General features: G+C 39.7%; 1 protein-coding gene across 4 annotated transcripts in view; it reads left to right on the top strand.

Moving 5' to 3' along the window:
* Hook3 (hook microtubule tethering protein 3) overlaps window positions 1–18,719 on the top strand; it is a 98,198-nt gene extending 79,479 nt beyond the window's left edge. The window contains exons 18-22 of one of the 4 annotated variants that reach the window (NM_207659.3): window positions 389–471; window positions 2,018–2,118; window positions 4,903–5,007; window positions 5,138–5,209; window positions 8,110–18,719. In NM_207659.3, the coding sequence (NP_997542.1) occupies window positions 389–471; window positions 2,018–2,118; window positions 4,903–5,007; window positions 5,138–5,209; window positions 8,110–8,250 (502 nt within the window). In that variant the 3' untranslated portion in view covers window positions 8,251–18,719. The other 3 variants (XM_006509150.3, XM_006509148.3, XM_006509149.4) reach the window with 3 other exon arrangements.
* Window positions 18,720–23,424: the final 4,705 nt, after the last annotated feature.

The following is a 23,424-nucleotide window of genomic DNA, read 5'->3' as shown; positions in this document are numbered from 1 at the left end:
ATATGTAAGTACACTGTAGCTGTCTTCAGACACTCCAGAAGAGGGAGTCAGATCTTGTTACGGATGGTTGTTAGCCACCATGTGGTTGCTGGGATTTGAACTCTGGACCTTCGGAAGAGCAGTCGGGTGCTCTAACCCACTGAGCCATCTCACCAGCCCTGTTTATCTTTTTTCAAAGAACTTGTGTGCAATGCAAGTCTATTTTAAATATAATAAATTTTTAGTTCAAAATGAAAAAAAAAGAATACAGAAGCAAGGGCTAAGCATGTAGCCAAAGCAGAGAACTTGTGTAGCATGAGTGAGTACTAAATTGGATCTCCAGCACAGGAAAGAGAAGTGGACGCAAAAACAAGAGTGAGTGTTGATATAGTCACATATTTTGTTGCAGAGAGAAGCTGCATGAAGCCAACAATGAATTGCAGAAAAAGAGAGCCATTATTGAAGATCTCGAGCCAAGATTTAACAACAGCTGTGAGTTTTTCCTAATAGCATCATTAGCCATACACTGTTCTAGAGATAACGAATTTATGTAACTTGTTTCTCTAAATAGTTCTTTTAGGTATTCCAGCCACTTAGAATTTCCCTTAAAGAGAGAAGATGACTTAATAGTTAAGAGTACTTGCTGCTCTTCCAGAAGATAAGAGTTTGATTGCCAGAACCTACATTGGGTGGCTCACAACCCCTGTAACTCAAACCTCAGGGACTCCAACACCCTCTCTGGCCTCTATGATACCCACACACATTTGACATATACTCAAATAGGCACATACTCATGTGCTTAAGAAAATAATATAAAAATATTTAAAATAGTTTATTAAAAAAGAAGTTGTCAGGTTTTGGAGAGCTGGCTCAAAGCAAAGCACTCTTTCTGTCCTTGTGGGAGACCAAAGTTTGGTTCCCAGCACCAATGTCAGGTTCACAAGTACCTATAACTTTAGTTTCCGAGGATCCAATGCCTCTGGCCCTGTGGGCATCTGTACTCAGGTGCAGATACACACACACACACACACACACACAAAATAATAATAGAAAATTTTAAGAATTTGCCTTATTTCTTAAAGCACTAATTTTATAAATTCTTTACCTGTGGATTGTAATGGATATCATATGAAGCTAAATATTTTCAAGGTAATTGTGATGTTAGCTCTGGACATATACTTTTTTTTGGTACTTATAACTGTAATTAGCTTTATTTTATGAAAGTGAAATGGCAAACTTTAATTTTAAGGTAGAGCAAAATATACATAGGAGCAGGTGGCCACTTTAAGAATACGGTAGAGTGAATTAAATAGTGTGTGAGCCTCACACTGCCCACCTGCAGGTCACTGCAGCCACTCACCTGGAGCTGCTTCTGCCTCTGCTCGGCCTGGGTTAGCCACTGCTTTACCCTCTGTCTCTGCACTGAACTATTTAAGAAGTTCATACAAGCAGCATCGTGTTTGTACTGTCACGCCTACTTATTTCACTACGCATAGAATGTCGTTCTTTTTCACTTAACATTAAGTCTCTATGGCATGTATCAGATTTAAGACTTAAAAAGATCAAATTGGGGCTGGAGAGATGGCTCAGCGGTTAAGAGCACTGACTGCTCTTCTGAAGGTCCTGAGTTCAAATCCCAGCAACCACATGGTGGCTCACAACCATCCGTAACAAGACCTGGTACCCTCTTCTGGAGTGTCTGAAGGCAGCTACAGTGTACTTACATATAATAAATAAATAAATCTTTAAAAAACAAACAAACAAACAAAAAAAGATCAAATTGTGATATTGTTTATTCATTTATCCATCAATAGATACTTTTTACTTTATGTAATTTAGTTCTGATGTTTTGTTTACTTATTAAAGAAGATTTTAGTAAAATAACAATATGGATTAATTTTTAAAGAGAAAATTATATATATATAATTATGTATGTATTATAGAGAGGGACCAGTCTCTGAAATATTACTTATTAATAAATAAATTTAAATTTAATGTAATTAAATTTTAATTTTTTATGGTCATCTTTTATGGACAGCCTTAAGAATTGAAGAATTGCAAGAGGCTTTACGGAAGAAAGAAGAAGAAATGAAGCAAATGGAAGAACGCTATAAAAAATACTTAGAGAAGGCCAAGAGTGTGAGTATGGACTTGTAACTATCTTGTTTTCTTCCCAGCGATGCTGTCCTCTAGCCTGGAAGTATAGTATCCATATGACATGTTCTTACATAGAAAATCATCAAAGAAGCCTTCTAAGCAGAGAAAGATCCTAAGCAAGAAGTAGTGATCAAAACAGGCCCCTCCACAAATTGATTGGCAAGAAGAAAATGACACTATGTAAAGATAAGCAACAGCACCACGGTAGCAGTGGTTAGAGTCAGCAACACACGACAGGGAAAACAGAGCTGAATGGCGTATGTGTATGAACAGACAAGAACAAACAAGAACGAGGTACGAGAGCCAGCGCTCTTGTTCTGCCATGTAGCTTCCAGGGGTGGCACTCGGGCTTGACAGCAATCACTTTTACCAACTAGCCATCTCCCTTGCTAAGGACAGAGTACAGTGAATGACATACATGCATGAAAATGACATGGTTAAAAAAAATCATTAAACTATGTAGGCCTAAAAAAGGTTTTAAGAGGCTGAGATGGCTCAGCAATTAAGAGCACTTGCTACTTGTGCAGAGGACCCAGGTTTAGCTCCAAGCACCCACATGGCAGATTACCACTTTGAGTAACTCCAGCTCCAGGGGGCTCCAGTGACCATTCTGGCTCCCATGGGCACCAGGCATGCAGGTGATACATACACATGTGTACATGCTAGAGAAACACCCATACTCACATAAAGCAAATCTTTATTTTTACAAAAATTTAAGGGGCTGGAGAAATATCTCAGTGGCTAAGAGCACTTGTTATTGCAGAGAACCCGGTTCAGTTCCTATCACCAACATGGTGGCTCACAATTATCTGTAACTCCAATTCCCAGACATCTACTTTTGACATCTGTGATACATGGTGCATATAATCACATGGTGCAGTCATATAAGCTGCTGGGAATCAAATCCCTCAAAATAAGTAAATCTTTTAAAAACTCTAATAAAAGGATATTAATAATGTATAATGAATGCTACGGCCTAGAATTGATGCTTCCTGATGGAATAGCATCATCATGAATGATTAACCTGAATCTAAGTGTCTTCTAGAGCTCTCTTCATTCTTGGAGGGGGAAAACATGAAGCTGTTAGAGCAAGTTAAATAATGTTTTTGAAAGGACTGGAGAGATGGCTCAGTGGTTAAGAGCACTGACTGCTCCTCCAGAGGTCCTGGGTTCAATTCCTAGTACTCAACATGACAGCTCACACCCATCTATAGCTGTAGTTCCATTGTATCCTATTCCCTCTTCTGATGTACCTACATACATGTAAAACAAATATCTCTTTTTAAAAGTCAGTAAATTACTATCAGATAATCCAGGATTGGGGATAAAAGGCAGGCAGTATTATGAGAGCTGGGCAGACAGCTCAGTGAATAAAGTGCTCGATGCATAAGCATCAGGACCTCATTTCAGATCGCCAGCAGTCACATACAACTGGGCATCATTGCACATATGTGTAAGCCCAGCTTTGAGGGGTATTAAGGGATCATGCTTGCCAGGTAGACTGCATCAATCTCTGAATCCAAAATTGAGGACAAAGAATCAGTTATAAGACGAACCTCGGCCAAGGGATTCCAGCTACTTCATAAGGCCAAGAAAGTTCAAAGTCAGGCTGAACAATTTACTAAGACCATGTCTCAGGAGAAAGATACAAAGAGATGTAGGGATATGTGCCTCATGGGTAGAGTGCCTTCCTAGCATGCACAAGGAGGTCCTCAATCCTCCGCCTATAAAAGTGGGAAATGGCCGGGCAGTGGTGGCGCACACCTTTAATCCCAGAACTTGGGAGGCAGAGGCAGGCAAATTTCTTAGTTCTAGGCCAGCCTGGTCTACAGAGTGAGTTCCAGGACAGCCAGGGCTATACAGAGAAACACTGTCTCGGGGAAAAAAAAAAGTGGGAAATATAGACATAGGCTAAATACTGGCCATTTTATAGAACTGGTGTAGAACGCTTGAAGGATGTGCACACTGAACCATCTAAGGGTTGTGTGTCATTGCGACTGAATTCTTTCTAACACACAAGAGAGTGTTGGGAGGAGAACATACATGACAGCTTACCAATTGGTAAATCCAACTCAAAAATAAATGGATTTGAACTATATGAAGGTCTGTCTGTTTGAACATTTTGATAATAAAACTATTGGTGAAGAACAAAATGACCTCTCTCCCAGAAATTTGTAATGAGTCAGGTAGAATCGCATCCCATGTTCATGCCTCAAGCATAGTACTCACAGAAGAGACAGGCCTGTGTAAGAGTCACCCTGTGTGCCTTTCTGGTTATATACCCAGAGCTAGCTGCAATAAAACAGACAGAGCTGTGAATAGCATCTCTTTAGCATCTCTTCAGCAATGTCCAGTAATCCAGAATGGCTCTTCTGTCTGTGTCATTGGAAATTTGCAGAATTTTTATTTTACTCCATTCGTTTACATTCTTAGGTGTCCTTGATAGCTTTTGCATATTTTTCTTTTCTGCTTTCTTTGATTGGGATAGGGATGCTAGGAATTAGTAACAGAACTTCATGCATGCTATGGTAGTGATATCTATAGCTGTGTACACGTTAGCTCAGTAGTGGGGATTGACCTAGGGCCCCATGTGTATTAGGCATGCACTGTAGCACTGGGCTGTATCCTCTGCCTCATTTTCACTCTTAAGACTGCTTTCTTAGATGCTAGATTCTTAGCGTTTGAGGGGGGTTGTTTCTGTTTTAATTTTTATGTTCTCTGTGTGAATATATATATGTATGCTTTGTTTTTCTTATGTTTTTGCAGGTTATCCGTACATTAGACCCTAAACAGAATCAAGGAGCAGCACCAGAAATTCAAGCTCTTAAAAATCAACTGCAGGAACGGGACCGACTCTTCCACTCATTAGAGGTCAGTCTACACTGCACCGTAAAATACTGCCCTGCTATAGCATACAATTGTATTCTTTGGTTTAGACAATTAATTGCAAATATTTTTTATATTGAACTCATTTGTATCTTTACATGTGGTTATGCTTCAGAAAGAATATGAGAAAACGAAGAGTCAAAGAGACATGGAGGAGAAATACATTGTTAGTGCCTGGTACAATATGGTAAGAGAACATATTTCAAAATATAATGCAAAGTTTGGTGACTATGTCATGATATTGCTTATACTGTAGAAGTAATTCTACCAACAGAATCTGAAAGTAATTTCTCTCCTAATGTATACTAACAAAACCTCTATGTTGACCTTAAAGCTGAAAAGCACCACACACAGACTAAGTCATTGTGAAAGCATCATTCCCAGGGGATAGAAGACACCAGTTTAGTTTTAATCCTCGGAACCATTTGTTGTAGGGAAAGCAGACATGGTAATACCTAAACAGATGCAGTAGCTCCTGCTTTGGAAGATAACACTTACTTTACAGGGAGTTTAATGTCTCACGGGTTTGGAAATGTCCAGTTTCAGACTTTGACCATTGAAGGTTTTGAAATGGAATATTCCAGTACACAAGCAAAGAAACTAAGTGTATGTAAGGGAAGGCCATATGTTTCACATACAGCTGTGAATTATCCAGGCCTTCTCTCTCTGTTGGGTAGGGGTGCTATGGAACCCTGTGGAAGCTGGGTGGGCCAGGACTGAACACAGGGCTCTAGGCTTGCTTTCCCCACAGAGCCTTCTTCCTGAATCAGGAAATCAGGCTGTCCTTCCCGTTTCCCCTTTTGTCTTTCATCATCTCTGTTGATGAAAGACAGAAAGTATTATTTTTATTTTAGTGCTAGTTACTTGTATCTCTTGAAAGCTAACTCTCCAACCTTAAAATGTGATTTGTGTCAGGTGGTGGTGGCACACGCCTTTAATCCCAGCACTTGGGAGGCAGAGGTAGGCGAATTTCTGAGTTCGAGGACAGCCTGGTCTACAGAGTGAGTTCCAGGACAGCCAGGGCTACACAGAGAAACCCTGTCTCGAAAAAAAACCAAAGGGGGAAAAAAGATGTGATTTGTTCTTTACTAAATATATATTTCATGGCGTGTGTCTACAGTACACCACTGTGTTGGCCAAAGTTTAAGACTTTATTATAATTTTTTAGAAGGAAATAACTTTGAATGAGAATTTACTAACAAATATAATTTTCCTAAAAATTAAACTTAAAAGTAGAGAATATAAATAGCATTAAGGGATTTCTCAGGCAGTTAACCCTACCCCTACTATTCTGTCTTCTTTGAAGCTTGATGTTCCCAGTCTCACCGCCCTGTATGTTAGTCCCTGTCAGCAATTTCACAGCCCTGACTGGTTTTTGGCTTCACATAGTGCTCACAGATTGATTCTTACAGAATCAGGTTTATTTCTTCTGTCACGTGGAACTGAAGGGTTGTGCTAGCTTTTCGCTTTTCTGAGTGAAGGGTAGTTCCAAGTCAACACATTCAGATTCTACTCCCAGAGGGTGACCAACAGGGGCGCCATGCTTATGTGCAGAGAGGGTGACCAACAGGGGCGCCATGCTTATGTGCAGAGAGGTTGCATCTCGGACAGCTTAAATAGGAGTCAAGGTGGTAGGTAGTGAATGCTGGGGCAAGGTGTTACGTTTCTTCACAAATTGCTTTGTATTGGCTACTGACATCTTAAAAGCATTTGAAAAGTGTGACTCAGTGGTGGAGCCCTAGAACGCAGAGCACAAAAGCCCAGGTTCCCCAATCAGTCAGTTGCTTGAAAAATTAGAATTTTTTTAATTGAAATGTAATTTCATTATATGTAGTAAAATGGTTTCAGTAGATTTCAGCCAGTCTTATTCAAACCTTCAAATGTATTTGTTAAGTTAAAGTTGAATTAAAAAATATATTCTAGGGTTGGCAAGATGGCTTAGTAGGTGATTGTGCTTGCTGCACAGGCCTGGCCTGAATTCAATCCTTAGGACCTAGGTAAGGGTGCAAGGGGAGAGCTGAGACAGGCATGGAGACCCTTGACAGTAATACGGGATGCGGGCCACCAGGATGACCTAGTCTCAGGCTAGCTGGGCTAAATAGTAATCCTCTGCCGTTGAGGAAAATGTGTTGTGTTCTTAGGTACATAAGACAGACGAGACTTATCTTCAGAATGGAAAGCTATGGCCAGCGTTCTTGTAGAGCTAGTTAGCAACGGGAAGATGGCCTTTCTAGTCCTGGTCTCCATGCTTTATTTCTTCGTTGTTAGCCTCCACTTCTCCGCACCAGCTTGCCTGCATCAGTTATTGGTATGATTAGCCAGCAGTCTCAGTTTCTCTTGCTAGATTAGTTCATCGCCTTATTAAAAGAATCCTAAACTGTTCCCAGTCTCCTGTAGCCTTCTGGCTTTAGTAAAACCGTGCCCATTGTCACTCACTGCTTTTCCAAATTCCACAGTGCCCAGCAGGTCTCCTCCCTCCCATCCACTGTAGCCCAGTGACTTTGCCCCTCTTCAAAGGCAGTAGGTGATCTTTCTGCTTTCATGGAGAGGTCGCTTATTGCTGTGCCCTCTGTTGTGGGTTGTCAGAAACTTGTCTCAGTTTGTTTGAGAATACCAGCCTGCCCTGAAGTGAAGAAAGACGGCGTTGTGGTGTGTATGTGCCTAGGATGGCTTTCCATTGGAAGAAACAAGTGCGTTTGTGGTTTTCCTTTCTGATGAGTCCTATGATTTCAACACTTTGAGAGAATCAGCTGCTACCAATCAATTGCGCTTTTCTTGGAAAAATCACTATTTGATTTGAAAGGAATGTGTAGGTGACATATTCTAAAAATCGTTCTCCATTGTCTGTTGTTTTGATTGTTGTAAATTCACAAAATTAAGTCTTAATTTTTCCAAAGGAAGATTTGTACTTAATTTCTGGAATGAAAAGGATTTCATAAATTTTAAGCCATAATAAGTGGAATTAATTTTCCTAATAAATTATGCTTCGCTATTCATTGTAGTAAAAATTATTTATGCATGGTGATAGTTATTTTTGTAGAATATTCCATGTTTTCACCAATCGCTATTTTTCTTCTAATATTTCAGGGAATGACTCTACATAAAAAGGCGGCTGAAGACAGACTAGCTAGCACAGGTTCAGGGCAGTCATTTCTGGCTAGGCAAAGACAAGCAACCAGCACAAGAAGATCCTACCCAGGCCATGTCCAGCCAGCCACAGCAAGGTAGAAAGGTCTTGCCACTAGGAATTTTTAAAAAGCATACTTCTGTTACATATAACAACATTTCAGGAAATTCAGCCAGCTTGTTTTCTTTCTCTCCTGTGTTAATATTTAGTGTTTCTCATGAGGATTCCTCTCTCTCCTATCTTTGGTTACTTTGTCCTTTACTTTGTGGTCTTTTCAGTTCCTTTTAATGTGCCAAAAATTTGTAAATGTACAATTAAAAGTGTTGTATAATAGTGTAATACTTTTTCTTTGTATGAAAATGTCTTCTTCCCCATTTGTGTGGGCTTTGTAAAGAATCGGGTTTTCTGCCAATAATTGATACACAATTTATATTCTTTATCGTGCCTACTGTGTTACCATACTTTATAAGAATGTCTTTGTTTAAAGGGAATTAATCTTTTTATGGTGTATTAATCTGTGTTTTCGATTGTTTTCCAAATGCACTTCAGATAACTTAAATATTTACTGTACTATACAAAGTGGTGTCAAATGCACTTTTTGCAAAGACGACTACATTGGCAGAGGTGCTAGTCAGACCTGTGGCACCTGGCAGGATCACTCAGAGGGGAGAAATTAAACGTATTCTAAGGTTTGAAGTTCTTATATGAAATTTCATTCTTTCCTGCTGTATTGTTTGCTGGCAGAAGTGAAATTGGTGAAGATATTTGGGTGGAAATTACAGAGAAGAAGAACTTGGCAGGATTTTTTTTCCTTCCTTTGGAATATCTTAGTAGCTAAGAACCAGATTCTAGCCATGCACTTTTAATTGCTCTCCACATGTAAAAGATTTATTTTCATATAGGTAGCCTTATCTTTGGGGCAGTTCTTTGACTATGCCTCATATGTTTTATATATTCTGTGAGACTTTCCTTTTCTTAGTTAGCCTTGATAGCTAGCATCTTAATGCGATTTGTTAACATCAGCACATGGCTCGGTGTGTAATGTTATAACAGAGCTCTATAGTTTCTCTTCGCTCTACCTACAGCTCCAAGAATTGGTAACAGGAGAGATTTTCTTGGTATTTGGTTGTTCAAAGTGCTTACATTATATGCCACATTTATTTACATAGATGAATGTCTATTAAGCAATCATGTGAAGTACTTTGTCTATATAAGGAATGATATAATTTTAAACTATCATTTATTTGAAAATAATCTACCTTTGTCTTTTTCTATATTGATTTGTGAATTTGATCCCAAATTATATTGAAGGTTTCCTCCAGCCTTTTTCTTGTTTCATACCATATTTTTTGAAAGAAAAAATATGAAATTAAGTCAGAGGGTTCTTTAGTTTGTTTTTACATAAATCATCTTAAGTGGAAGATGTTATTTATGGACTTGGTGTTTGGAAGTTCTGGTGTCATTTAGTTCTGTATAAAAGACAAATAACTAACTCAACTTTACTGTGATGAAGAATTTTCAGAAACCATATTCAAGTGCTTCATTTTAACTCCCTCCTGTTTTATAGGAAAATTGACCTAGAAATTCGTCCTGCATGTTTTGTCTTGGTTTTGTAGACGGAGTCTTTATGTAACCCAGGCTGCCATGAACACATGGTCTTCTTGGATTATACGCATGAATCGTAGGATTTTTTTTTCCTTGAAAGGACACTATTCATCATGAAGCATTTATTTAAAAACAAACAAACAAACAAAAAAACCTCACAAAAACAAAAACAACCCTTCCAACAAATGTTCAAGCAGGCTGTGAGGCATCCGCCTGGGCAGACCAAAGCAGCAGGCACAGGAAATAGTGGAGAGCACTACAGTGGGACAGAGAGCAGCAGGCACAGGAGATAGTGGAGAGCGCTATGGTGGGACAGTGCTCTGTGGGATTTCAGGTACACACACCTGACACTCGAGGTCTGCTTTTTTTGTTGTTATTGTTTTAAGACAATCTAGGGATATTATCCAGACCTTCCTCAACTTCTTTGACTCAAGACTATTCTCCTGCCTCTGCCTCCCAAGAGGCTGAGATTAAGGTATGTGCCACCATGTCCACAGGGTAGATTGAGTTTGAAAATAAAAGAACAAAAACTGGGGCCAGCACAATGGCTCAGCAGGAAGCGTAGCACTTGCCTGGGCTCACTTCCTGGGGCCTAGGTGACAGGGGACAGCAACTCCCAAGGGTTGTCCTCTGGTCTCCACACTCAACAGATGCCAGTGCACACACAAATAAGTATGCTTGAAAGGTTTTAAATAGTTCTCACTCTACCTTTAGCTCACAGAATATCTGAGATTCAACCACTTGTAAATCAAATTAGTCTATGGTTCCTACTCCTTACAAGATTGTTGGTTGTTGAGAAATTATACCTGGAGAATAAAGTGAATGTGAATACAAGAGACGCTTGAAGCTACCCTTCAGTAGATCTTACCCTGAGGGAAAACAGCTCACTGTTTTGATTTTTATTTTCTATTCACCTGCCCGCTCTATAGACATACCCACCTACCCAGATATTTTATGTAGATGTTTTGGAAAGGCCTCAAGCTTTCAGAAGGAAGTTTAGCTTCTGCTTTTTGTTTTGTTTTGTTTTCAGCATCTGTTTTGTGCTAATTTCAGTGTCTGTAGCCTCTGCTGTTGTTTGCTCTGTCTTTAATGTTTGGTGGATTTCCTTCAGTAAATGGGAGAAATATCGCTCATGATATTTCAGAATAAAATAAAACATGCTTTCATAAGAAATAGCATCCGTCTATACTTTAGACGTCATAAAGCCAGGAATACAACTTACCTGTGCCAGTGGCACCTTTCCCACTGTGTGGCTTAGGTCAGGATTTAGGGGACTTCAGTTTCTCCCGTGGAGATCAGGGAAGTTGCAGGTGCTCTGGTGGTGTGTGGTAAGCCTCCTGTGCTTGCCCCATGGATCTTGTCCTGGCATTAGCAAGGGATGAGGACACTGTCACTGTGTCAGGTAGGGAGGACCTGTCACCAGCATCTGAGTTCTTATAATAAGCTTATTTTCTGTGCCTTCTAACCAGGGTTTACCAAGAAAAAAGAAAAAACTAAAGCAGACTACTAAAAAAATGACCATTTTTGTTCTACAGTATTATTAATCTTATTAGGATTAATAAGAAAACAATCCAGTAAATGTAATCATTTCTTGCATCTGAAATGAAGATAACTAATACACTTATATTAAATATTTAAAAATATTTTTTAAAAAAACTCTGCCTGGAGCGTTGGCTCAGCATTTAAGAGCATTTATTGTATAACACAGGTGCAGTTCCTGATGTGGAAGCTTATAACCAGCCATCTCTAACTCCAGTTTCAGGGAATCTTCCAATGCCATCTTCTGACCTCCATGGGCACCAGGTACACATGTGCCATACAGACATACATGCAGGCAGGCAAAACACTCATTCTTATAAAACAAGTCTATAAAAAGAAAGTTTAAGCTGGGTCATAATTTTCTTTTGTCTAATTACTTAACAGTAATAAAAATGAGTTCTGAGTCCCTAAATAAATGATCCATATTCCAAAGTTAATCAAGATTGAATTATTTCTGTTAACTTGGTAAAAATCAGCTGAATGCAGTGACTAAGTTATAATGAGGATAACATGGCCCGATTTTCATGCAGCTGTTTGGTTAATGTAACTAGGGCTCAGCTGCACAAAGGCAAGCTAGCTTGTCAGTGAGGACCTCGAGTCCTGCTTTCACTGTCGTTAGAGATCCACACTGTACAAGAACATGCAAATGTGGGGGTCCAGTTGGGACAAGGCAGGTGAAGTCAGATGCCCTCTGTGGAAAATGTTATTTACCTTTTCAGGAGCAGTCTCAGGCTTGTGAGGTAAAAGTGAAAATATTTGTGAGGGCTAGGATGCAGCTCAGCTGGTATAATAATACTTGCCTAATATACGTGAAGTACTAGATTCAACCCCTAGCGTCATATGAACTGGGTATATATGTCTGTAGAGAGTCTGGAATCCGTTTGTCTATATGAGATTCTGTCTTCAAAAAAATAAATAAACGTGTGTGTGAGTGTGTGTGACAGTGTGTGTGTGTATGTGTGTGTGTGAGAGAGAGAGAGAGAACATGTGTGTGTGTCTGTGTGTGTGCATGTGTGTCTGTGTGTGTGCGCATGTGTGAGTGTGTGTGTGAGAGAGCATGTGTGTGTGAGTGTGTGTCTGTGTGTGTGTGTATGTGTGCGTGTGTGTCTGTGTGTAAAATTCTTTTGTAGACGCTTCTGCTTTCACATAAGCATTGATCTATTGTTCTAACAATAACCATATTTTAAGCCTTAATTTTTTTTATTTCAGCATGAGTTATTTAATCAAAACAAATCTTAAAATATAGTTGCTCTTTACGTTTAATCTTCATTTTTTTCAGATCTTAAGTTTCAGATCTTACGAATGTTGTACTTATGTCTAATTTGGGAATGTGGCACTTGCCTAAGTTTCTACAATCCATGTTCCGTATAAACCAAGCTAGTCCATATCCACTTGATTTAAAAACATGATTTGACCACACAGTGAAAGGGAAATGTTTAGCATCTTTTTTGCTAAGGTGGAGTCACATAGCTGCCCCATGTAGAACTTGTGTCCTCTTGCAAGAGCAGCCAGCTAAGCCATCTGTCCAGTTCCAAGGATTTGGGATTTTTATCCTCATATAATAAAGGAATTTTTTTTTCTATAGATAACTGTCAACTTGATTCAGCTTTGTGTTTAACAGTGAAACCTATGTGACATCTAGGGTCATCCCAGAACTTGGGAGCCTGAGGCTGGAAAAATGCAAGTTGGAAGCTAGCCTGGGCTATGCAATGAGACCTTGTTTCAGCACTTAGGAGACAGAGGCAGGAGATCTCTCTGAGTTCAAGGCTAGCCTGGTCTACACAGGGAGACCCTGTCTCAACAAAATAAAATAACAACAAAAAAAGAGTGTGCAAACAAAACAGGATGGGAAGTGAGGCCTTTTACCTAGGATAATCAAGACCCTACGCCCAGTCAGTAGTACCGAGGAAGTAGTACCAGTCAGTAGTACTGAGGAAGTAGTACCAGTCAGTAGTACTGAGGAAGTAGTACCAGTCAGTAGTACCGAGGAAGTAGTACCAGTCAGTAGTACTGAGGAAGGAGCGGTGAATGAATGAATACATCAATGAGTGAATGAAAGAATGAAGTGGGATATCTGAATCTATAACAATTATTAAATCATTTTCTCTTCTCCTTTTCATGACTTAAAGGGCTTTTTTTTTTTACCCTTGTTAAAATACAGTCCTGTCACAATTAAAATTGTTTGTTTGTTTGATAATTGGTTTGATTTGGGTTTTTGTTTGTTAGTTTGTTTCTTGTCCACCCAATTTTATTATTTAGAAAGAAGTTTCAGAGCTTACTTTTTTAAACTGATTTGAATATCCTATTGTTTTGAAAAGAGGAAGGCTATTCTCAATGCATTCAATGCATCTAACACAATATTTTACTTTTTTATAATGCATATTTAAGTGATTGATGTTTTTCATTGAGTGTCCAATTTTAACACAATAATGATTTAACTTTTTTAATGAATACAGCTCTCAAAAGTCTATAAGATAATTTGTCAGTCACTAACTTGCTTACTATACACAGCCAATTTCTAACCCTCTTGGTCACTTCACCTCGTCAGCCTTGTGGTTAGGGTCCTGTGTATAAAATAAAAGACAACACAAATGTAATACCATTTCTTGCTTGTAAGTCATTAATCATGTCATGGGATGTGTGTACTGATGGTTTTTAAAAACACCTTTTCGGTTCAATTTATATTATTATGAATAGGATACCATACATTTTATATTTAATGGTTTTTAAATATGAATATATGTGGATTCTTTAATTACACTAAAGTAATAGAGGGACATTGGTTTGAGAAATGAGAGGCCTAAACCTAATTATGGATTGTATATGAAGTTTGGGAATTATGTGGAAATCCATAAATATATATGAATTATATATTTATGTTATATAAATCTTGCATATGTATGTATATATATATATATGTATGTATGTATTTGTGTGCACATATATATGTATGTATACTTAGAACTAGACATTACCAAGATTGCTTTACATGTCTCATTTCAGTATTTTTCAATTTTCTTACAGATTTAGTAATGTCCTGTAAGGTTAACTCTGAATGTAGTATGTAAGTGAGAATAGAAATAAAAGAAAGTAATCGATGGCTATTAAGGCAAATCCATTTTAGAGAGGAGAGTGGATAGTGGGATAAAAGGTAGCCTAATTAACGAATATTTAGGCCAAGAGAAGTATTCAAACAGTATCATAGTAGCTGTCCCTTAATCTTAGTCAACAAAATAGTCTATAATATTGTTATTACACATTTATCTGATAAAAGATGAAAGACCAAAACTAATTTCTAATTGTGTTTAGGTGAGTATTAACTAACCATATAATCTATATGTTAGTGGGAGGGAAAACATTTCTTTTCTTTTTATAACTATTAAGCAGTTACTACTTAGTCTAACAGTTGAGGAATTTGGGATGTTAAACTTTGATTTGATGAGGTGAGAAGAAATTTATGATGGCTGAAATTATCACCAACTTACCAACAGATATCTATATCATACTTTTTATAGTTTGCAAACTGTTGTTTTAATATTATTCCCCCCTAATAATATGTTATACCTCCATAAAATATCTGTAAATGAAGACAAAAGTGGACTTTAAAAAGTAAGCCTTTACGTGTTTGATTCAGTCCACTGCTACAGGCTCACAAGCAGGTGTTTATGTCTGAAATTGGAGGTACCCATTATCTGAAAATTCCTCTCCCATAAGGTAGGAATTATTCAAACCCAAATTATATCTATTTCAAATGTGAAAGAATTAAATGCCGTGAGAAGAACAAGCGAGTGAGTAAAAGACAATCCCCAGGCATGCAGAGGGCACTGCCCATACCCGCAGATGTCTGGTCAGACTCACTGCGAGAGCTCTGAGCTGACGGCAAACTGGAAAGAGCCCATGTTCTTCCTGTGCTTGCAAGCCTCCTCGGGGACCACTGTGAGTCCTTGTGTAGTCTGTTTCATTAGGATGGCATCTTACTGTTATCTCCCACCCTCTCCTGCATAGGTTGTTTATCCCTCTCTACAAAGGCTCTAGCACGTTACTGGGACTGGATAGTGCTCCATTTCTGCTGTACGTGCTGTTTCCTGTTGGCACCTCAGTCTCAGGATTCAGAGTCTGGAAACACGCTTATAACTGGGAAGTCTATTTTATAACAATGCTGTGAAGCCAGCTTTTGGGGTTTGTGCTAGGAATTGAAGCTAGGGCCTCGTGCACTCCAGGGCAAGTGCTCTACTCACTAAACACTTTTCTGTTGAATGAGATTTTTCTTACCCTTTAAGGTGCTGTCTCCTAAAATAAAAACCTCGAGACTGTCCCTACTTGTTGCTCACACACACACACACTATTGCAAATCCCAAAGAGAGAAGGAAACAAGATATTCCAGTAATTAAGCAATCAGATCGGCTAAAAACGGAGGAAAGGTGATTTCAAAAGGAAATCGGTAGAGGTGCCAGGTATTGCAGAAATAGTTGCTATACTGAGATTTGTTTTCGGTTTTTACCTTGGCTTTTTTCTTAACTTTAACTTGCAAAGGTTTCATCTTGTACTGGTAGTGAGTTTTTTAGACCCAGAATTTTTCCATTTGCAACATGAAAGTAGCAGTCATGTTAGAGACCACACGCACTGGCGCTTGTTTCACGCATGATGACTGCCAGAGAATGGGGAAACTGGCTCATAAAAACACTTAATGTTGGTTTTGCTTTGTTTTAAAAAGATATGCATGTTTTAGTACTGTAAAAAGTTGGTGTGTTTTGGGCCAAGGAACCTAGCTCCAGTAGCAGAATATGTGGCTAAATTGCACAAGACTACCTGGCTCCAGTCCAGAGTCAATCAATCAAAGTCTGTCGGCTGGCAAGCACACCCTGCCCTCCCCCCTCATACTCACATTCACACATACTCACACACACACACACTCACACACACTGATGAAGTTTACTTCTGAGTCAGTCACATAGAAGGAAGCAGCGTTGAAGTAGAGACGTCCACATTCAGCTTTAAGGAAATAGAGACCTTGTTCTCCTTTCCAGAACTAAAACTTAGAAAGCCAGGATGGTGGCACACACCCATAATCCCAGCAGCAGGCTCAGGCACCAGGATCACAAGTGTGAAGTCAGATGAGGCAACAGAAAATGCAAATCCAGCCTGTCTCAAAACTGAAGCAAAAGTGCAGGAGTACAAAACCACAGACCGTGTTTTAAGCATGGTCTCTGTAAATGTTCCTAGCTATCCTAACTTCGAGCTTCTTTTTAATCTACTCAGAGTGGGTTCTAGGCCAAGTCTGTACCTCCTGCCATGTGTAATAGCCTGTGATTCTAGCACTTGAAAGGCTGGGGTAAGAGGCTTTCTACAAGGCGAGGCCATTCAGGGCTGCATGGTGAAATTCCATCTCCACTTGATACTCTAATCATTTCTCAGTTGTTCAGTGTTCAGGCGTGGCCAGTGGGCAGCATGGATGTAGGCCATTCCTTCAGTGCAGAAAACTGTGCCAGAAAAGGAAAGAAAATACAGGTCAGCTCACTAGAAGTTGCTAAAGGGATTAACAGGTGAAAAGTATTTCTTATAAAAGTTTTATACCAATATTTTGGCCTTGGGAAAAGAAATGAAAGCCTCATATTGTGACTTTTTTAGTATACTCTTCCCAACAAATTATCAATGAGTTATCAATTGATATAATTAAATCATTTTATAAATTATTTCATAATATTTTCACTCATTTCTTCCTTTCATATTTTTAAATTGACATTAGTTGTCATCCAGGAGAAACTGATAATAAATATTTAACTTATACTCAAATAAAAGTTAGTTAGCATCATAGCCCTATATTATTTAAATCTATTTATATCTTATGAAAGTCACCGTTTCTGCCCTATAAGCTGTACATTCATGATTGGCTGTCTTCTACTTCAAAAGTACAGTCAGGGCCAAGTCGTTAGGTTACTCGGCCCCCAGCTCGTACCTGCTTCAGTGGTGAATCAGCCAACCTTTTCTGAATGAAGCAGACATTTGCTGTTACAGAATATGATTAACTATGAAAGTATTAGAAATGTGAACTGAGTTTCCTTCACTATACTAAAGTACTTCATTTAATTTAAAGGATTATGCTGAACGTTTTCAAATCAAACTAAGGGACGTCTTTTAAAAGTGTCTGACTCTGTTAGTTTTGTTTTGTTTTTTGCTTTTCTGGAGTTTTGCAGTATTGGAGATCCAACCTAAGGCCTTGCATACTAGAATACTTTAGTGATCATATTTTTTTTTTATTTGGAGGCATCTCTCTTTTTAGCCTCGGCTGGCCCAGAACTTCCTCAGCTCCTCCTGCCTCCGCCTCCTGAGTACCAGGGTTAGAGGTGTAGAGGTGTGCTCTACCACTCTCGGCTAAGACTGAGCTTAGTGAAGCCTTTCCTGCCCAGGCGTGATCGCACTTTCTCTTTCTCGTCTGCGTTGATGATCAGGCAGCAGAATCAGAACATTATTGTCAATTTCCAAACAAGTCACGGGGTCGTTACTGTAACTCAGTACAGAAGAGCAAATGGTAGGAGTTCATTCTTTTGTTTTCTCGGGAGCCTAATTGAATATGTATTCTACAAAGACTCATTAGTCACGGATAATTTCAGTATGTTCTAAGTGACATCTTATTATAAATGTAGAAAATGGCTGTACACAGATGCCAATCAGAGACCTGGCACTTAACTTTCATAACAATTTACTTGTTTTCTTTTTTCCCATAGATTTAGTTATTTGCAATTAAGATGTACTAAAATATCATTGTCATTCCTAATTTTGGCATTTATGGATTCTATAATTCATAATAATTTGTACTGTGAAGAATAACTTCCAGGTTTGTTGCAGTTCTCTCATTGTTAGGTTGCCAGCCGTTTATAACGTCCCTCCTTTGTTCTGTAAGAGATTCCCCCTCTGGCTGACAATTCAGTCGAGAGTTCTGAGGATATATTCCTCATCATCGTAATCTAGAAACGATGTCCACTTTGGGCTCTGCATTCCTCGCCTCAACTCAGATTTAACAAAACTGTGTTCAAGTATTTCCCTCCTGCTTACAAAAGTTTGCCCGTCTTGAGTCTGGTGAGTTTCCCCACTGTTTTGCTGAGGAAAATGACTTGTTAGAGACTTCAGTTAAAAATGTAAGTAAAGTCACAAAAACGAACTTGTGAGAAACCATCAGAAGGTAGGGTTTTTTGCTTGTTTGTTTGTTTGTTTTAATCCTACATTTCCTTTTGGTTTATTTTGATTTTATGACTGCCAACTTGTTATATATGAGTGTTTATATATGCATATAATATATGTATATGAAAAAGTGAAGATTTGGTCAAACTATATTTTCCCATTCAAGTACAAAAAATGTTTTCAAGGCTGCAAAAAGTGTACAGTTGTTAAACAAGTTGTAAATAAAGACTTGTATAAAAATCCAGTATAGAGCTCGTTTTTTCTGCTCTTTTCTATGACTGACATTTAAACGTTGTCTGATTTTTACACTTGATTTTGCACTTGCTGCTGTTAGGTAGACAGACATTAGCAGTCTTGGATGATGGACCCATTGATGATGGACCCTCCCTCATAACCAGCCTCCTGATTCCAGGCAACACTCAAGAAAGGGAATCACAATTAACACCTTCCTTAAGATTTTAAAATGAAAGTGGGAAAGAGGAGGTAACGAGGCTTATTTCCTCCTCAGAAGAAGAAGATCTGAGTTCTGACCCTGAGTGCAAGCATGACATTCTAATCTACCCCTAAAATTATGATAATTTCCTCTCCCCTAAGAGCTAATCCAAACTGGGTATGATGGTGCGTGCCTTTAGTCTCAGCACTCTGGAGGCAGAGGCAGGTGGATCTCTGTGAGTTCAAGGCCAGCCTGAAGTACATAGTTCCAGGACAACCAGGGCTGCATAGTGAGGTCCTGTCTCAACAAACAAACAAAAGAATTAATCCAAGTAGCTCCTCAGTCACTTGGCCACGAGACCACCCCGCCTAGGCCTGCTGATACACCTGGAAACACTCGAAATGAGTGCAAAGGATAACATTCCCTTAATGAAGCAGTCCAAGTCCCTCCCTCACAACAGCTGCTCACAGATCTTCACTGCTAGGCCTGCCGCCTGTGTTCTGACTCAAACGTTTTTCCTTTTCCTCTGGTCTCTCCCAGATATTGCCAAAGCCCTAAGTGTTCTTCCCCTGACCCTCTAAATACTTTTATAGACTCCTTTCTCCCTACTCCCATGTCTGCAGAAATCCACTGCTGAGCCTGCTTGCTTTATCAGACCTAGCCCAGAGGACAAGACTTTCTTCCTCTTATCCCCACCTTCCTCACAGGAAGTGCTAAGATTTACAGCTTGCCTGCCCTGCTGCTTTTCTCTCAAACTTACAAAATGGTCTTCCTCAAGCTTCGAACTCTTAAAATTCTTTTATCAACAAAACTAGGAGCACTGGAAATGGACACAGAATCCCTAGTCAAACTGACTTGTGCTGTGTCTGTCAAAAGGATGCAGATGAGGGAGCCGGAGAAGTGGCCTGGTGGCTGCAAGCATGCCATGTTCTTTCAGAGGACTGGTTCCCAGTACCCTTGTCAGACAGGCCTCTGCTGGCACCCACACTCATATGCACATACCACACATGTATGCATAATTAAAAGTAGTAACAATTTTCTTTTTCAAAAATGCAGATGAGACAGGGCTTATTACAGGGGAATAGAAGGAATCAATGGCGGAAGGCACTACTGCAGAGAAACCCTTAGAGCGAAAGCAGAGGTTGGCAAAGGACGGAGATAATTGTGCAAACCTACAGTTAAGTGGGCTAGTAGTCATTTCTGAAGTCTCTAACAACTTTTCATGTGGACTAACTCATAAGGGAAGGGGTATATCTAATCATTTAGGCAATTTAGATGGTTTTGTCTCAACCCAGGACAGGAAGCAGAACTCAGATCTTATTCATTTGGGCAAAAACAACAGTTCTGGGGCCATACCTCTGTCAATAAAATGCTTGCCACGCAAGTATGAAGGCGTGAATTTGAAAGCCCAGGGTAATGACATACTTATAACCCCAGTGCCAGGGTGGTAGAGACGCTCACTTCAACCTGGTCTGTGGGTTCTAGGCCTTTTCATTAAACAAAGTGGCCCCTGAGCAAACAACCAAAGTCCTCGACACACACACTCATATGCACAGAAGAAAGCCGTGCAGCTTGTGGATTAAATGTTAAAACCTATAAAAGCAGGCATGTTTTTTTAACCTGGAAAATGGCCTTCTTACAGACTTCAAGAAGGCAGCCTCTCTCCCTTTGTTATAGCATCAAGGGGAGGCATCTGTGTCGCATGGTATTTCCAATTCTGAGGAGGGGGGCATTGTGATCTCTTCCCCTTACTTGAAATTTAGATGTTATGGGGCTCTGGAGGTGGTAAAGAACCTGATTTGGGGGTCCATCTTCAATAAACTTCAAGCCTACTAATTAATGTCTAAGTAGCTACATTATTTGTTTACTGCAAATCAATGTCTATCCAGTTTTCACTGTGATCATTTGTGATTTAAACCTCTACTATGTGTGTGAGCCTCTCTCAACTTTGAACCAGTATCATACTCTTTGCGGCTAATGGCCTCCTTAATAAAACACTCACCTGAAGGGTGACATGTCTGAGTGTCTCTGCTGAGTCCTGTCCTCTCTCTATCCTTGTTAACAGTGTACTTATGCATGTGATTTTTAAAGACTTGTTATTTTTTAATTTTTATTACATATGTGGCTGTGTGTATGTGAGCGTGACGATGATATCTCTGGCGTCCAGAAGAAGGCGTAGGGACTCCACGGGGCTGGAGTTAGAAAGGTTTATGAGCTGCCTTATAAGCGCTGGGGATCACACTCAGGTTCTCTGGAAAAGCAAGTTCATAATTTTAACTACGGAGGAATATATCCAGCCACGAGAGTTCTTAAAAGCTAAATTTAAGCATGGCTTCTTGCTTTTTAGAGCTATGCTAACATTGAGGCAGAATTGAAAGGTAGAAAAAATTTACAGGGTCATGAATAATAGCACTTCATGTTGAAGTCTCAACAGCTCTGAAGTAAAGGGGACTGAAGAGATTGGTCCACAGTTAGAGCCAGGGCTTGATTCCCAGTACATACATGGCAGCTCGCAACCATCTGTAACTCAAGTTCCATGGCATGCAGGTTGTACACAGACATACATGCAGACAAAATACCCCTGGACATAATGAAAAAGAAATCTAACACAACATTTGTGGTAAAATTTGCCAACAAAAAGAAAACATTTTATAGAGAGAGTGCCAATAAGAATGTAAAAATGGCCACAGGCATGCTTAAAACTTAAATATACATAGCTTTTCTCCATTCCCAGCTGTAAACCTGTAATTTTCTAGAACTTCCAGAAACCCCACTTACTGTATAAAAATGTCATATCTCCTGATTTTAGTATATTGTAGTCCCTTCAAAGTCACCTTTGGAGCCACTCTCTAGTCTATCAAAATGAAAAAATTGTCCTTCTTAGCAACTCTCTGAGATAATGCCTTGAGAGCCACCAAAATAGTAAATACATGGTCTTACAACAATGCCATGATGAAACACCAAAACCAAGGCAACTCCTACAAATAAAAGGAAGCATTTAATTGAGAACTTGCTAACAGTGTCAGTCCATGAACATCATGACAGGAAGGATACTGGCAGGCAAAATGGTGCTGGACCAGCTGCTTAAAGGTCACAACTATCTTCAAGTCGCAGGGAGAGAGAGAACACTCAAGACTGGGTGTCTTCGTCAACGTCACTGCTGTGAAGAAACACCATGACCAAGACAACTCTTTAAAAGTAATACATTTATTTGGGGCTGGCTTACAGTTCAGAGATTTAGTCCATTATCGCCACAGCGTGTGCAGGCAAACATGGTCCTGGAGAGTAGCTGAGAGTGCAGGAAGGCAGCAGGAAGAGAGAGACACTTTGAAATCTCAAAGCCCACCCCCAAGTGGCATACTTCCAACAAGGTCACACTTCCTAATGAGACTATGGGGGTACATTTTCATTCAAACCATCTCATTGGGCCTGGTGTGAGATTTTTGAAATTTCAGTGCCCATCACCAGTGACATACCTCCAACAAAGCCGCACCTACTCCAACAAGGCCAGACCTCCTAATCCTTCCCAAACAGCTCCACCAACTGGGGAGGAAGCATTCAAACATGAGCCTCTGGAGGCCATTCTCATCCAAACTGCAGTGATCTATGAAAGATACTTCTTAACAATCATGCCGAGTAAGCCACTTACAAGTTTTAAGTCCTTTTTATTGATGTCAGACCAAGAGCAGGCTTATGCCTCTGAAATCTCTTGGTGCTCATGCTAGGGTTAGAGGGCTCTTAAAGACAGAAACCGCAAAGACTAGTTTACATCAACGTTAGATGGGAGTCAGTGTGATCTTAAAACATTTATTCCTGGCAGAGCATAGTAATTATTTTAGATATAACATGTCAATTATTTTTGACATTTCTAGTTATTTCAGTTTACTAATTACTTTGACTGATACATCTAGGCCATAGAAATCCCAAACATATTGTCAAGGCAGATGTGACCATTAGAGGGAGGAGGGTAGGGGGCTGAGAACTGTCTAAGCAAAGTAAAATGCAGTCAGGACAGGATAGCCTCCCCCTAGTCATCTCAGAGTCCCGGCTGCTGAGACCCCTCTCCCTCGGACTCCTGTGTGCCTGCTGGATCCTGTTAGATACGGACTGAGTGAGGGGAAGAGCTCCTTTGTTGTGGACACTTACCGAATACATTTCGAATAAACAGAACTTTCATCTGCACTGGAAAATACAAATCCATTCCACCCTAGTTCCCAACCTATGGAAGGTCTTAAGGGAGAATCCAGAGAACAAAGGGAATTTCTTTTAAGTTCCCCCAAAGGTGGGCTCCCTTCTGGCAGGTAAGTCTCAGTCTCTCTCTCTCTCTCTCTCTCTCTCTCTCTCTCTCTCTCTCTCTCTCTCTCTCTCTCTCTCTCTCTCTCTCTCTCTCTCTCTCTCTCTCTCTCTCTCACACACACACACACACACAAACCACAAGGTAATGAGTAAATAATATATCCACCTGCCTCTGCCTCTGCCCCTCTGCCTCTGCCTCTGCCCCTCTGCCTCTGCCTCTGCC

This window comes from Mus musculus, chromosome 8 (assembly GCF_000001635.26).
Source record: "Mus musculus strain C57BL/6J chromosome 8, GRCm38.p6 C57BL/6J".
NCBI classification, from domain to species: Eukaryota; Metazoa; Chordata; class Mammalia; order Rodentia; family Muridae; genus Mus; species Mus musculus.
The sequence above is the reverse complement of the archived record's forward strand: the minus strand, read 5'-3'. Positions and strand labels throughout refer to the sequence as shown.